General features: G+C 37.5%; 1 protein-coding gene across 2 annotated transcripts in view; it reads left to right on the top strand.

Annotated features, from left to right (window-relative positions):
- Positions 1-14,421, top strand: part of LOC131027052 (uncharacterized) — a 39,862-nt gene extending 25,441 nt beyond the window's left edge. For both annotated transcript variants that reach the window (XR_009102439.1, XM_057957037.1), the window contains one exon: positions 14,112-14,421. Coding sequence is in view for 1 of the 2 variants with exons in the window: in XM_057957037.1 (XP_057813020.1) it covers position 14,112 (1 nt within the window). In the remaining variant the exon portion in view is untranslated. The remainder of the gene's footprint in view (positions 1-14,111) is intronic.
- The last annotated feature ends 1,426 nt before the right edge of the window (positions 14,422-15,847 follow it).

The raw sequence follows: 15,847 nt of genomic DNA on the forward strand, positions 1-15,847 counted from the left end.
TGAAGAATCTCCTTTGGGTCACAGATGATGAAAATGCATGCAAAAAGAGGGTCAAAACTACTGAAAACTGAGGGTTTATAGGTCCAAAGTGCTTCTCCACTGATACACTACCCATGAGGGGTCATCTGTACTTGAACTGCCTGATTTGCTGCTAAAACACCTCTTTTAAAGCCTCAAACTGCTGAGAACGAAAACACTTCATTTTTTGCTTTCAAGACTACTCCTTAAACTGAAACATGATGATCTCAACTGATTGTGTGGATCTTGACTCCACCCTTGATTCTTAGAACTGAGATGCCAATTCATGTGAATGATAATTACTGTTTGTGTGTCTTCCTAGTATTTGCAAGATATAGAACTTGATACTTACTAAGACTTGCTTTGTTGGCGGGGTTTTGAGGATTCTAGCTTATCATGCTGAATTAATGCTTATTAGTTCTAATCTGAAAAAATTTAACTCATACTGCTTGTTCATGATATTCATGGATTTGATAGAGCTTCCATCTCATTCAACTACTTGTTGATCATCTGATTGCAATTGCAACTCTGAAGCATGGCCCATCCTTCCATCAATTATCATGCAATTACTGCTGAAATTTCTGGCAGTTGACTCTTAACATTGACAACAATGACCTGTTCTTTATCTTCTGATTATTGCTTTATGGTTATTCACTGCATTTCCATTTGTTCGTTGGGATGCCTTCAAACCCTGGGATGCTCTGAAACCCTTTGGCATTGGTTTGATCTCAAGACCTCTTCTCATGCAGAATACTGTTTCTGTGCTATGTTGTCTTTCTTTGAGTGCTGATGCCAAGGAATGATTGTTCTCACTGTAGATGTAATGTCATTGGTGTTTGAAGGTGTTGCTTTGATCTCAGTGTATCAGCAATATCTCTGTGATCATGCTGCATCTCTTGTAACTGTTATCAATGAGCTGTCTTCCCTGTGAAGTATGTGGTCTGCTCACCGTCCAATGACTGCAAATTCATCTCTACTTCTTTCACTACATTTTATGAATGTCCTACTTGCTCACTGTAACTCTCCTATGACTGTGTTTTGATTGAACTGTCATCTTGCATTTACTTCTATCCTTTCAACCATGAACAAATGACTGGAAAGCCTTGTTTGCAGCTTATAAATCACTGTCTTTATAGACTGTTTTTCTCTATGTGCTGAGACCTTTGTTTAAACAGAGAATAGACCATTGTCTTAGATTTCAAAATCAGTCCTCTTTTGTTTAGGCCTGCTCTTGGTTGCTAGTCTCTGTTATAACCTTTTTCACTACTGTATTTGCTTCATGATCTGAAGCTTGTAATACTTGTGTTTCAACTTTCAATATGGAAAACCATTTGAAGAGTCTTAACTAACAACCAATCTCTTTGATAACTACTTCATTACAACTGTATAGTGGCTCTTCCGATGAAAATTCCATCAATATTTTCCTTATAGAGAGAATGCTCACTTCAGTATAGAACCGTTCAAAACTACTCCCATTTCTTCTCTGGAAGAACTGTGTTCTGATTCCACTGTTAGGACCAAACACAATATTCAAGATCAAACACAGAGAGGAAGAAATGGAAGAAACACAGCATATGCAGTAAATATGAGAGGTCAGATTGAGTTTTTGGATCAGATTTAAAGTTTTGTTGATTGATTGAAGACCAGATTTTTGAGTACCTGAGTACTTGATTTGTTGATGGATGTGTGATTGTGGATATGATTTACAGTTGTTGATGCTTGTTTTAGTCACTACTGATTTTCACAGTTTTTGATTCTTGATTTGGTCCTAGATGTTGATATCTCTTCTAGTGCACTCGATGGAGTTTTTATAGTTGTTAGAGTACCTATTTGTTAAGGATTAGAGCACCTGTTTGTGTATCTTGTTGCTCAAGATTTGACGATTGCCAATGCACCTGGATGTTCGTTGATTGAATATTTGTGATCAATGTGTATGTTGACTTTGCAGTTTTTACACACTACTTAGAGCATTGAGAGATTGCGTATGTGTTTTTTGCAAGGAGTTGTCCTAGTTGTGTTAGTTGGAGATTACTCATACTGGCCTTTGAGGATTGGTCATTTCAGTTTTTGCTATGGGATGTAGGTGTGGTACCTAGAGGCTAGAGACATAGTTACAATATTTAGACTCTCGGAATTGGCACTTAGACTTCATAAATTGAAAAATCATGATATTAAGTGATTTCTTAATGATATAAAGCTTTTACTATAAACCCTTTAACAAGTCAACTTTAAAGACATAATAAACTTGTCAATTATAATCTACTTTGATCACATACAGGGGTAATACATTGATCAAACAAGTATGAAAAAGAATTTGAATTGAAGGAAATGACTTTTTCAAATATATAAACATTCTCAAGTGTTTTAGTTGTACAAAACTCATGGATTATGATATCCATGGCATAAAAATACAGATTACAACATATAGTTATAAACTATGACAGAGAGGAGCTTGTATCACTTGGCCTGACATTACTACTACTCTGTGGGGTCCTGCACTAGTATTTGAGACAAGTCAACTTTATAGACATAAAAAATGATCAATTACTAGCTACTTTGATCACATATACAAGTACACATTGATCAAATGAATTCAAAAGTGAATTTGAATTGAACGAAACAACATTTTTAAATATATAAACTCTCAAGTGTTATAGGCTTATAGCTGTACAAATCTCATGTATTATGATATCTATGGCATTAAAGAAAAAATCACAACATGGAGTCCTGAACGATAGGGTAGAGATTGTATCTCTTGGTCCACCATTACTAACTCTATGTGGGGTCCTGCGCTTGTATCTGAGACATGTCAACTTAAAAGAGATAATCAACTTATCAATTAGAAGGTACTTCGATCACATACACAAGTATACATTGATCAAATGAGTACACAAGTGAATTTGAATTGAAAGAAACAACATTTTAAGTGTAGGTGTACAAAAATGCATGGTTTATGATATCCTCGGCATAAAAATTAAAAATCAGAGTCATGAACTATGAGAGAAGATTTTATCACTTGGCCCAACATTACTAGCTCCATGTGGGGTCCTATGCTTATATGTAAGACAGGTCTACAAATGTTGCTACAACCATAAGAGCATCCCTTAGGATAAGGATTGACTCAAAAAACCAAAAGTCTAAATGTAGTTTAATTACTTGGGATTTAATTGGAAAAAGTTGAAAGAATAATTTAAAAGAAAATTTGCACTTGACATGGCTCAAATTCTTATTTGTTGCTTTTAAAAACTAGAGTTGGGGTTTGGGTGTGGTAGTTCCCAGTGGCATACATAGGTAGCACCCATGGAGGGGTATGGGGGTAGCGACTTCAATGGGGTTGAAGGGCTATGCCCCTTGCAGGGTCTAAAGGCATTGCCCCTGGCTGGCTGCTTCTTGTGATACAAGGCAGAGCCCCTGCCACCAAGCCAAAATCAAAGACTGAGACCACAGAGACTTGCATGGCATGTAATTTTTATCATTTTTACCCAAGTTCCAACAGTCTTCCAAACCTTTCAAAAGTGTGAGTGTTGAAGGTATAGAGTGAATTATTATTATTGGATTTTTTCAAATTTTCCACTTGATTGTCATGGCTGAATTTTTTAGACAAGACTAAGTCTGGCAAGTTTGGCAGACTGAGCTAGAGACTACTCATATTGGCCACTGAGGATTGGTCATTTTTTAGTGCAAATTATTACATATTGCATCATTGCAGCTTATGATAGCTTTGGACATTGTTTGGTCCTGATTAGTGCAGCATTAAGGATGGGTTGTGTGACATGTCCAGAATTTTTTATATCTAGTTTGAGTGACTAATGTTCAGATTAGTAGGTAATACACCATTTATACATGACCTTTTAAAATATTGCAGATTACAGAGTTTGACACTAGATATGAGAGAGCTGAGTGAGCTTTTGATGACTATGCATGGAGTTGAGTATGAGTATAATTTGGAGTGAGCACCAGTGCTGTTGATGAATCAGCCTTAGATTGATCATACATGATTAAAGAGTGATTGCATTGATGATTGGGAGTGCAAATCAATCTTTTTGGGAGATGGTGAATGGCAGGACCTGTGTCATCATATTTGAGGATAGACACTTTTTTCTGATAGAGGAGAAGATCACGTGTCTTTATTTATTGAGTTCAGGCACTTTCTGGACTAGATTGGGTTTCACACTTTCAAATAGTGCAGCTAGAACACATTTTTGTGGTTTTGGATTATCCATGAGCATCAACATGAGTTATCCAGTTTCTGCTCTTTTTGGCACATAATTGATTGGGACAAGTTCTGAGTGGGTGTGATTCCTTATAGGGATTGAGATGGGTCATGTGTAGTGATTTCTGTTAATTTTAAGCAATCAGTTGTTGATTTAAGCAATTAGATTATAATCAGACTGTGAATGAACAGTAACAGCAATAAAACACAAGACAAAAGACACCAATACCCTGGGAAAACCTCCCTCTTGAAGGTGGAAAAAACCAGCCTCAAATACAATATGTATTTTCTCAAATGTAGGAAATTACAAGGCAATACACTTATCTCAGATTGCTGTTCAATATATCAATGAAGCTTGCAGCCCTTATCAACAACGGATGGATAGGAGAATCAGCAGCAGATGTATAAGGTCAGATTCGCACCACAGAAGTCCTTCTCAAGTTCGTATGAGGGTCTTTGACTACTTCGCCACAATCAACCTTGAAGATTTCGCACAATAGACTTGTATGAGTTTGCTTGAGTGAAGGAGACATCGCTGCTTGGAGAGCAGATAACATTTACATGAGATGATGTAATTGTATAATGACTTTGTTTGCTATTATATTTATATCTCATCTTTGGCGCCAACCCTCAAGTCGGCTTGCATCTAATTTATTAATTTATTTTCATTTATTGCCTTTCACGTTACAAATTTGGGTCCAGCGCAAAGCTTCAATTAAGTGTCTCCACGTTACAAGTTTGTGTCCAGCCCAAATTTACAATTAATTGCCTTCATGTTACATGATTGGGTCCAGCCCAAGATAATTCGATTTACATAAGAGATAATACATTTGTATTTATAATGCAATAATTAGGTATCCGAACTAGCTATTATTTTCAACACTCCCTCTTAGCTAGAGATGATATCTGCCACTTGTCATGATCCATTCATGACTTTCATCTTGCATTGCCCGCAAGGATGAATGTATAAGCTCCATAGAGTATACCTGCATTAAAACACATAAATATCATGAACTCATTTCATGATGTCCATCTTGCATGGCCCGCAGAGGATGGATCCACCTTGCATTGCCTGCAGAGGGTGGAAGAGGTCTTACACCTCAGCCTTCTCCCAGAGAAAGATACAATGTCACCTTGCATTGCCCGCAGAGGGTGGAGGATGCAAACTAAATTGCGTCATTGAGATTGAGACTCCCTCTCAATCAATGCTATGTTCTCCACAATTCCAAGCTTCTCTTTGAAGTACTCAAACTTGACTCGAGCTAGAGGCTTGGTGAGAACATCTGAAATCTGTTCATCAGTGCCGATATATTTCAGCTAGATGACACCTCTTTGTGCCATATCACGAACATAGTGATAATGAGTTTCCACATGTTTTGACATCTCATGAAACACGAGATTATTAGACATTTTAATACAACTCTGATTATCATAGTAAATAACAGTGGATTCCCAAGGTTGTCCAAACAACCCAGCAAGAAGCTTGCGAAGCCAAACTGCTTCTCTAGTTGCTACACTTGACGCAATGTATTCAACTTCTGCAATACTCAGTGCAACTGAGGACTGTTTCCTACTGGTCCAAGAGATCATAGCGGAACCCAAGCCGAAGCAGAATCTTGAAGTGCTTTTCCTGTCAGTAACACTTCCAGCCCAATCAGAATCAGAGTAGCCTTCCAAATTGATTACTATGTTGGTTGAATACTTCAGTCCATAGCCAACTGTTCCACGCAAGTATCTCAGGATGTGCTTGGCTGTCACCAAGTGAACATGCTTTGCTTGGTTCATGAATTGGCTAAGTGCACTCGCTGCATAGCAGCTATCTGGTCTAGTGTTGACTAGATACATCAAGGATCCAATCAACTGCCTGTACTATGAAGGATCTGCAAAATTAGAGTTAGCTGCAGAAATACTCAACTTCTTCAAGTTAGTTTCCATAGGAGTAGAGATAGGTTTACAATCCATCATACCAAATCTTTTCAATATATCAATAGTATATTTACCTTGACTTAGAATAATTTCATTAGGTCTTTGCCACACTTCTAACCCTAGAAAATAATGCATTAGACCTAGATCCTTCATTTCAAATTCAGTAGCTAATTCTTTCTTACACCTAATGATGAGACTATCTTTACTAGTTAGAAATAAATCATCTACATATAGAACCAGAATTAGCATTTCACCATTAAATACTTTAAAGTAAATGTTAGGATCAACATCATTCTTATAAAATCCTAAACTAGCTAAGTACTTTTCAATTCTTTCATACCAAACTCTAGGAGCTTGCTTGAGGCCGTAGAGAGTTTTCTTCAATTTGCACACATGAGTTTCTCTATTATGAATCTCATAACCTTCAGGTTGTTCAATATAGACTTCTTCCTCAATAACACCATTAAGGAAGGCAATCTTTACATCCATCTGATGTAATTTCCAACCTTTGGCTGCAACAATAGCTATAATAGGTCTAATGGAAGTATATCTAGCAACAGGAGCAAATGTTTTTTCATAATCTATGCCTTCCTTTTGAGAAAAACCTCGAGCTACAAATCTAGCTTTATATTTCTCTATACTACCATCAACAACATGTTTAATTTTAAACAACCATTTGGAAGAAACAACAGACTTACCTTTAGGTCTAGGCACAATATCTCAGACATCATTCTTGATGATGGATTGATACTCTTCGTCCATAGCTAACTTCCATGCTTGCTGGGTCATGGCTTCTTCTATGATGGATGGTTCAGCCTCAATGATGTTGCACATCATTGCAGCATAGTTGGAGAGCTTCTGAGGTCTCTTACTTTCTCTGAAAGTGCCACTAGGAGCTGCAAACTTTTCTGCATCTTGAATTGTGCTTCTAACCCAAAGTGGTCTTTTCTTGCTAACTGCAATGTCTCTAGGTCCATTAGTTGGAACCAGAGGCTCAGGAGGATCATCATGCTCAATAGGTTCAGGAGGTTCAATAGTCTCCCTCTGAATCTCAGGCTTAGTATCAATGTCCATATTTTGATTATCATTGACTTCTTTATCATTATCAATAAGAGAACCTTTAGATTTCTTGAAAGCAATATTTTCTTCAAAGGTGACATCCCTACTTACCTCAATGTACCTTTGACCAGGAATGTAGATGCGAAATGCCTTGGAAGATTCACTATATCCAACAAGGATACCCTTCTTCTCGAAAGGCTCTAACTTAGTCCTCTTTTCCTTTGGCACATGAACATAGACAGGACTTCCAAAGATCCTTAGGTGGCTGATATCTGGTTTGACTCCAGTGAAAGCTTCCTCGGGAGTTATGTTCTTCAGGACACGGTGAGGGCATCTATTTTGAATGTACACTGTAGTCTTGGATGCTTCAGCCCATAAGAAGGTCTGCAGGTCCTGATCGTGAATCACAGCTTTGGCAGCTTCAACAATGGCTCTATTCTTTCGTTCAGCTACACCATTTTGCTGAGGATTGTAGGGAATGCAGAACTCCCTCTTAATTCCTGTTTCTACACAAAAGTCATTGAAGCTACTTGAGGTGTATTCACCTCCATTGTCAGATCTTAACACTTTAAATCTTTAACCAGACATATTTTCAGCTAGAGCTTTAAATTCTTTAAACCTACTTAACACTTCATCAGATTCTTTAGATTTTAGAAAGTAAATCCAAGTCTTTCTAGAAAAGTCATCTATAAATGTAACATAGTATAGAAATCCGCTAGGTGAGGGAACAGACATGGGTCCACATAGATCAGAATGAACAAGTGCTAATTTTTCCTTAGCTCTACTTTCACTTTTATGAAATGGACTTTTAGTGTTCTTACCTAATGCACAACCTTTGCAAGCACTATCATGAAATTGATTAAGTTTAGGCATACCTTTAACCATCTTTTCAAGTGAAGGAAGTGCCTGATAGTGAAGATGACCAAGCCTTCTATGCCATAGCTCTCTAGATTTAGGAGCTTCATGAATGAGTGCTCGAATGGGGTTAGCTGAAAGCTTATACAAACTATCATATCTATTTCCAATAACACGAGCAAATTTAATACTAGATTTCTTAGACCATGCAAGTACTTTACCCTCAGAAAATGCTATTTGATAACCTTTATCTTCTAGGGCAGAAATAGAAATTAAATTCCTCTTAATTCCAGGGACAAATAAAATATCACTAAGATGCAAGGACATTCTAGATTCTAAATTTAAAGTAGTGCTACAAAAACCTCTTACTGAATACTGAACATCATCACCAATTACCACATGAAAGTTGGACTCTTTCTCCATCAAGTCTGAGAGATGCTCTCGATATCTCGTGATGTGTCTCGATGCACTATTGTCTATCAACCAAGTGTTACTATCAGTTGGCACATTGCTGGACAAGGCAGAAATGAAGAGATAGTCTTCATTATCCTCTGAGTTTGCAACTTCATTCAGGTTGGCCTCTCCTTGCATGGGCGGATTTTGACATTCTTTGGCATAATGTCCAAACTTGTCACATCTGAAGCAACAAACACGTGAAAGATCCCTTGGCTTCTTCCTTGAACCGAAAGCAGGAGGTCCGAAGTCTCTATCTCTTTTGAAGTTGATCTACTTCCAATGGCCTCCCTTTCTTCTAACATGTTGAGATGCAAGCACATGTTGATCTCCTCCATGAGAGCCTTTATGCATTTCTCTGGTAGCAAGGCGTGACTCCTCTTGAATGCAATCTGATCGGAGGCGATTGAAGGAAGGGAATTCAGGTCTTCCACTTATGCTTTGAATGAAAGGATCCCAAGAGTCAGGAAGACCATTCAAAGCAATCATGACAATATCCTTGTTCACAACCTCGCTTCCAATGGCGCTGAGTTGGTCTTTCAATTCTGAAATCTTTATGAAGAAGGACATGACTGAATCTCCTTTGCTCATTTTGACTTGAAGAAGTTGCTGCCTCGATGTAAGTGTCCGGCTGATGTTGTTGATCTCATATATCCCTTCAAGATGTTTAAGCATCTCCTGGGCTGTCTTCAGTTTGGAGATAACTGGAACAAGATGATCCTTCACGGAATCAATAAGGATCTTCTTTGCCTTGAGAGCATTCTTCTTGAATTGCTTTAGTTCTTCCGGATCTGAAGGTTCAGTCAGATCCTTGTCTTCCACAAACTATAACAACTCCAATTCTTCAAGAGCAAGGAGGACACGAACCTTCCATGATGTAAAATTGAGGGCACCTTCAAGTCTGTCCTCTACTTTCAGACCTGTAACCATCTTGCAAAACTAAAACAGCAAACTGAAAGTGAAGTACAACTAATAATCTGATTATTTTGAATGAACCTAAAGCTCTGATACCATGTTAATTTTAAGCAATTAGTTGTTGATTTAAGCATTTAGATTAAAATCAGACTGAATGAACAGTAACAACAATAAAACACAAGACAAAAGACACCAATACCCTGGGAAAACCTCCCTCTTGGAGGTGAAAAAAACCAGCCTCAAATACAATATGTATTATCTCAAATGTAGGCAATTACAAGGCAATACACTTATCTCAGATTGCTGTTCAATATATCAATGAAGCTTGCAGCCCTTATCAACAGCGGATGGATAGGAGAATCGGCAGCAGATGTATAAGGTGAGATTCGCACCATAGAAGTCCTTCTCAAGTTTGTATGAGGGTCTTTGACTACTTCGCCACAATCAACCTTGAAGATTTCACACAATAGACTTGTATGAGTTCGCTTGAGTGAAGGAGAGATCGCTGCTTGGACTCTTTCTCCATCAAGTCTGAGAGATGCTCTCGATATCTCGTGATGTGTCTAGATGCACTACTGTCTATCAACCAAGCATTACTATCAGTTGGCACATTGCTGGACAAGGCAGAAATGAAGAGATAGTCTTCATTATCCTTTGAGTTTGCAACTTCATTCAGGTTGGCCTCTCCTTGCATGGGCGGATTTTGACATTCTTTGGCATAATGTCCAAACTTGTCGCATCTGAAGCAACATACACGTGAAAGATCCCTTGGCTTCTTCCTTGAATCGAAAGCAGGAGGTTCAAAGTCTCTATCTCTTTTGAAGTTGTTCTTCTTCCAATGGCCTCCCTTTCTTCTAACATGTTGAGATGCAAGCACATGTTGATCTCCTCCATGAGAGCCTTTATGCATTTCTCTGGCAGCAAGGCGTGACTCCTCTTGAATGCAATCTGATCGGAGGCGATTGAAGGAAGGGAATTCAGCTCTTCGACTTATGCTTTGAATGAAAGGATCCCAAGAGTCAGGAAGACCATTCAAAGCAATTATGTCAATATCTTTGTCCACAACCTCGCTTCCAATGGTGCTGAGTTGGTCCTTCAATTCTGAAATCTTTATGAAGAAGGACATGACTGAATCTCCTTTGCTCATTTTGACTTGAAGAAGTTGCTGCCTCAATGTAAGTGTCCGGCTGATGTTGTTGATCTCATATATCCCTTCAAGATGTTTAAACATCTCCTGGGCTGTCTTCAGTTTGGAGATAACTGGAACAAGATGATCCTTCACGGAATCAATAAGGATCTTCTTTGCCTTGAGAGCATTCTTCTTGAATTGCTTTAGTTCTTTCGAATCCGAAGGTTCAGTCAAATCCTTGTCTTCCACAAACTATAACAACTCCAATTCTTCAAGAGCAAGGAGGACACGAACCTTCCATGATGTAAAATTGAGGGCACCTTCAAGTCTGTCCTCTACTTTCAGACCTGTAACCATCTTGCAAAACTGAAACAGCAAACTGAAAGTGAAGTACAACTAATAATCTGATTATTTTGAATGAACCTAAAGCTCTGATACCATGTTAATTTTAAGCAATTAGTTGTTGATTTAAGCAATTAGATTATAATCAAACTGTGAATGAACAGTAACAACAATAAAACACAAGACAAAAGACACCAATACCCTGGGAAAACCTCCCTCTTGGAGGTGAAAAAAACCAGCCTCAAATACAATATGTATTATCTCAAATGTAGGCAATTACAAGGCAATACACTTATCTCAGATTGCTGCTCAATATATCAATGAAGCTTGCAGCCCTTATCAACAGCGGATGGATAGGAGAATCGGCAGCAGATGTATAAGGTCAGATTCGCACCATAGAAGTCTTTCTCAAGTTTGTATGAGGGTCTTTGACTACTTCACCACAATCAACCTTGAAGATTTCACACAATGGACTTGTATGAGTTCGCTTGAGTGAAGGAGAGATCGCTGCTTGGACTCTTTCTCCATCAAGTTTGAGAGATGCTCTCGATATCTCGTGATGTGTCTAGATGCACTATTGTCTATCAACCAAGTGTTACTATCAGTTGGCACATTGCTGGACAAGGCAGAAATGAAGAGATAGTCTTCATTATCCTCTGAGTTTGCAACTTCATTCAGGTTGGCCTCTCCTTGCATGGGCGGATTTTGACATTCTTTGGCATAATGTCCAAACTTGTCGCATTTGAAGCAACATACACGTGAAAGATCCCTTGGCTTCTTCCTTGAATCAAAAGCAGGAGGTCCGAAGTCTCTATCTCTTTTGAAGTTGTTCTTCTTCCAGTGGCCTCTCTTTCTTCTAACATGTTGAGATGCAAGCACATGTTGATCTCCTCCATGAGAGCCTTTATGCATTTCTCTGGCAGCAAGGCGTGACTCCTCTTGAATGCAATCTGACCGGAGGCGATCGAAGGAAGGGAATTCAGGTCTTCCACTTATGCTTTGAATGAAAGGATCCCAAGAGTCAGGAAGACCATTCAAAGAAATCATGACAATATCCTTGTCCACAACCTCGCTTCCAATGGCGCTGAGTTGGTCCTTCAAATCTGAAATCTTTATGAAGAAGGACATGACTGAATCTCCTTTGCTCATTTTGACTTGAAGAAGTTGCTGCCTCAATGTAAGTGTTCGACTGATGTTGTTGATCTCATATATCCCTTCAAGATGTTTAAACATCTCCTGGGCTGTCTTCAGTTTGGAGATAACTGGAACAAGATGATCCTTCACGGAATCAATAAGGATCTTCTTTGCCTTGAGAGCATTCTTCTTGAATTGCTTTAGTTCTTTCGGATCCGAAGGTTCAGTCAGATCCTTGTCTTCCACAAGCTATAACAACTCCAATTCGTCAAGAGCAAGGAGGACACGAACCTTCCATGATGTAAAATTGAGGGCACCTTCAAGTCTGTCCTCTACTTTCAGACCTGTAACCATCTTGCAAAACTAAAACAGCAAACTGAAAATGAAGTACAACTAATAATCTGATTATTTTGAATGAACCTAAAGCTCTGATACCATGTTAATTTTAAGCAATTAGTTGTTGATTTAAGCAATTAGATTATAATCATTCTGTGAATGAACAGTAACAACAATAAAACACAAGACAAAAGACACCAATACCCTAGGAAAACCTCCCTCTTGGAGGTGAAAAAAACCAGCCTCAAATACAATATGTATTATCTCAAATGTAGGCAATTATAAGGCAATACACTTATCTCAGATTGGTGCTCAATATATCAATGAAGCTTGCAGCCCTTATCAACAGCGGATGGATAGGAGAATCGGCAGCAGATGTATAAGGTGAGATTCGCACCATAGAAGTCCTTCTCAAGTTTGTATGAGGGTCTTTGACTACTTCGCCACAATCAACCTTGAAGATTTCACACAATAGACTTGTATGAGTTCGCTTGAGTGAAGGAGAGATCGCTGCTTGGAGAGCAGATAACATTTGCATGAGATGATGTAATTGTATAATGACTTTGTTTGCTGTTATAGTTATATCTCATCTTTGGCACCAACCCTCAAGTCGGCTTGCATCTAATTTTTTAATTTATTTTAATTTATTGCCCTTCACGTTACAAATTTGGGTCCAGCCCAAAGCTACAATTAAGTGTCTCCATGTTACAAGTTTGGGTCCAGCCCAAAGTTACAATTGATTGCGTCCACGTTACATGATTGGGTCCAGTCCAAGATAATTCAATTTACATAAGAGATAATACATTTGTATTTATAATGCAATAATCAGGTATCCAAACTAGCTATTATTTTCAACAATTTCATCATGATTTATAGTTTTTGGAGTTTTGAGCGCGCCATCTGCATTGCATTAGTTGCAGAAACTAGCATTTCATTGGAGACTTCAGATTACAGGGGGGATTCTTGACACGTTTGCATATCTTGGTGCTAATACTAAGTAAATATATGAGCAGCTGGACGGTATAACTGAAGCACAAGCAGGTGGACTATAGATTTTTTGTTTAATGCTGGCAATAAGTGTTCATTTTTATATTGCAAATAGGTTTTGCCAAACAGAACTTTTGTAATTGAAGTATCTGAAACACCGTTTGACAAAATATTGAGGCCTAACAGAAAGACAAAATGAAAGAAAGCTACAATATCAAGTGTACTATGTTGTTTTCCTAGATATGCAACATCAAGATATTATGTCAACAAGGCTAGTTTTGTAACTCTCCTTAAAATATAATATATAATTGACATATTATAACATAAATTTGGTCAGAGCAGAATCTGGAGGTGACCATGGTAATGACTTAATGCATGTCAAGGTCTTATTAAACTGCTTTGGCATAATTTCATGGAGGTGCCTATTATAACTCAAATACGTAGATCAAGTTAGAAAAAGAGCTTGCTCCTTTGCTTGCATGCACCATGCACCCATTCCTGAACATAGACACATACAGACATGTAGAGAGATCTTCAACTCGATGTTAATAGCTTGCTGCTTTTAACTGTTTTTTAATCTTTATTAATTTATTATGAATTATAAAGTATTATGATGTTCTATTTTCATTTGCTGTTGCCTAACTGGTTAAATTGAGCATGGCTCTCATTAGGGAGTCAGATAGCAATAGCTATCCATTAGTTTTTAGAGTTTGATCTAATTCCATTTTTTGATGTAATTTGCAGGTATTTGAATGACTTAAGCTGCAATAGATGAAGTTAAATGAATGCATATGCTATCCTATCTCAGTAAGCATCAGGTTTTGTAATTTTTTAATTGCATTGAATAGGAAGACACCTTGTAATAATAGACACTCGATGCTTTCTTGCATTAAGCAAATGCTGTGGCAAGGAGTTTTCCCGATAAGTATTCTCTTTAGATTTCTTTGAATCAAGTAACGAATTTGAAAATATAACCATTCAAAACAATGCCTTACAATTATATATAAGTACTAGGAAAGCTTTGGAATATATAATTTTCTGAACGATTTTTTAACATGCATTTACTTCCTTATTATAAATCGCGTGTTGTAAAAGAAGATGGCTGTTATTATCACCCATAACATAGCCACATCTTGGATAGTTTGATAATTGGAGGGAATTCAAATAACCTCATGGTTAACACAACTGAAAAAAGCAGCATGCACCTATAGTAGAGCCTAGCAACCTCTATGTGTGTGTTGCACGTATGCTAATTATTCATGTACACAACAATTAATTCTTACCTCTAGGTGCCTTAAAGAAAGGCAAATCTTATATGTATTTGAGGGAAATGTGTTAGAAATTAGGATCTTAGGATACAAATCATTATAAAAAAAATAATATAAATAAAGTGAGAATCATACAATCATAGATTTAATACATTACACAATATATACTTGGAGAAAACCTTTTAGACTAAAAAACCCTATAAAGCATCTTTTTATTAAAACGCTTACAAAATTTAATCTATTAAAATTAGATTGAATTTTGAGATACTTCTCCTTACTTCCAATGCTTACTATGCACAGCGATATAAAGAACTAAATTTACACTCTCAAATGAGAGAGAGCCTCCTTAAATATAGGACGAAGGGTGGCAAACTACCCGAAGGGCAATGAGTCAGACATATTCAATAACTCTCATTCACAAGTAATTAATAATCTAACTCTTATTAGATTATAATTATATTAAATGGGACATGCTTAGTAAAGCATATAATATAAAGTTTTATAACCTTATAGTAGAACAATCTATAAACATTATAAGAGTATTGATCCCTAATGACATCATGTTCTAACACTCCCCTTTGATGTTTCGATTAGGTAAATTGGGATAGGACTCAAACTCTTAACAATGCTGCCCAAAAAAGGCTAAGCCAAAAACTGCCAAGTGGCAAAAATAACAAAATTCATGAAGAGAGAGGTAAACCAGCAAGACAGAGAAAGCAGAAAGGGAACAAGGCTACAAGCAGTCTTAAGAAGAGAGAGAAATCATGGGGGTTTGAATCCAAACTTAATCCATAACCTTATGAGAGGGGCAAGCTGAAAAGATATAGGCAACTCCGAAGAAACACTCCCATGATCAACAACAAAGTTTCTCTTTCCCTTACAAGAACCTAGAAATAAGGGGAAAAAATCTAGCTTCTTTCGATCCAAACCCCATCAAAGGGAAGCGAACAAGAGGAGACAACAAAGGAGGGGCACGATAGGGGGCAATCTAAATATTTAAGGTCCTTAGAAGAAGAAGGAGGAACTTGCACAAACTTAATGGATCGAGTGAGAACATCCTCAACCCCATGAGCAACATTAGGGGGATCAAACTAATGAGAAACTTTGCAAAGAATAGAGTAATTTCCAATAGCATGGAAATGGTACAAGTGAGAGTAATAAAAAAGAACATCTTGATTTTGATCTCCCAATCTAAAGGAAAATTTAATGGAG

The sequence above is a fragment of the Cryptomeria japonica genome, chromosome 2 (assembly GCF_030272615.1).
Source record: "Cryptomeria japonica chromosome 2, Sugi_1.0, whole genome shotgun sequence".
In the NCBI taxonomy this organism is placed as follows: Eukaryota; Viridiplantae; Streptophyta; class Pinopsida; order Cupressales; family Cupressaceae; genus Cryptomeria; species Cryptomeria japonica.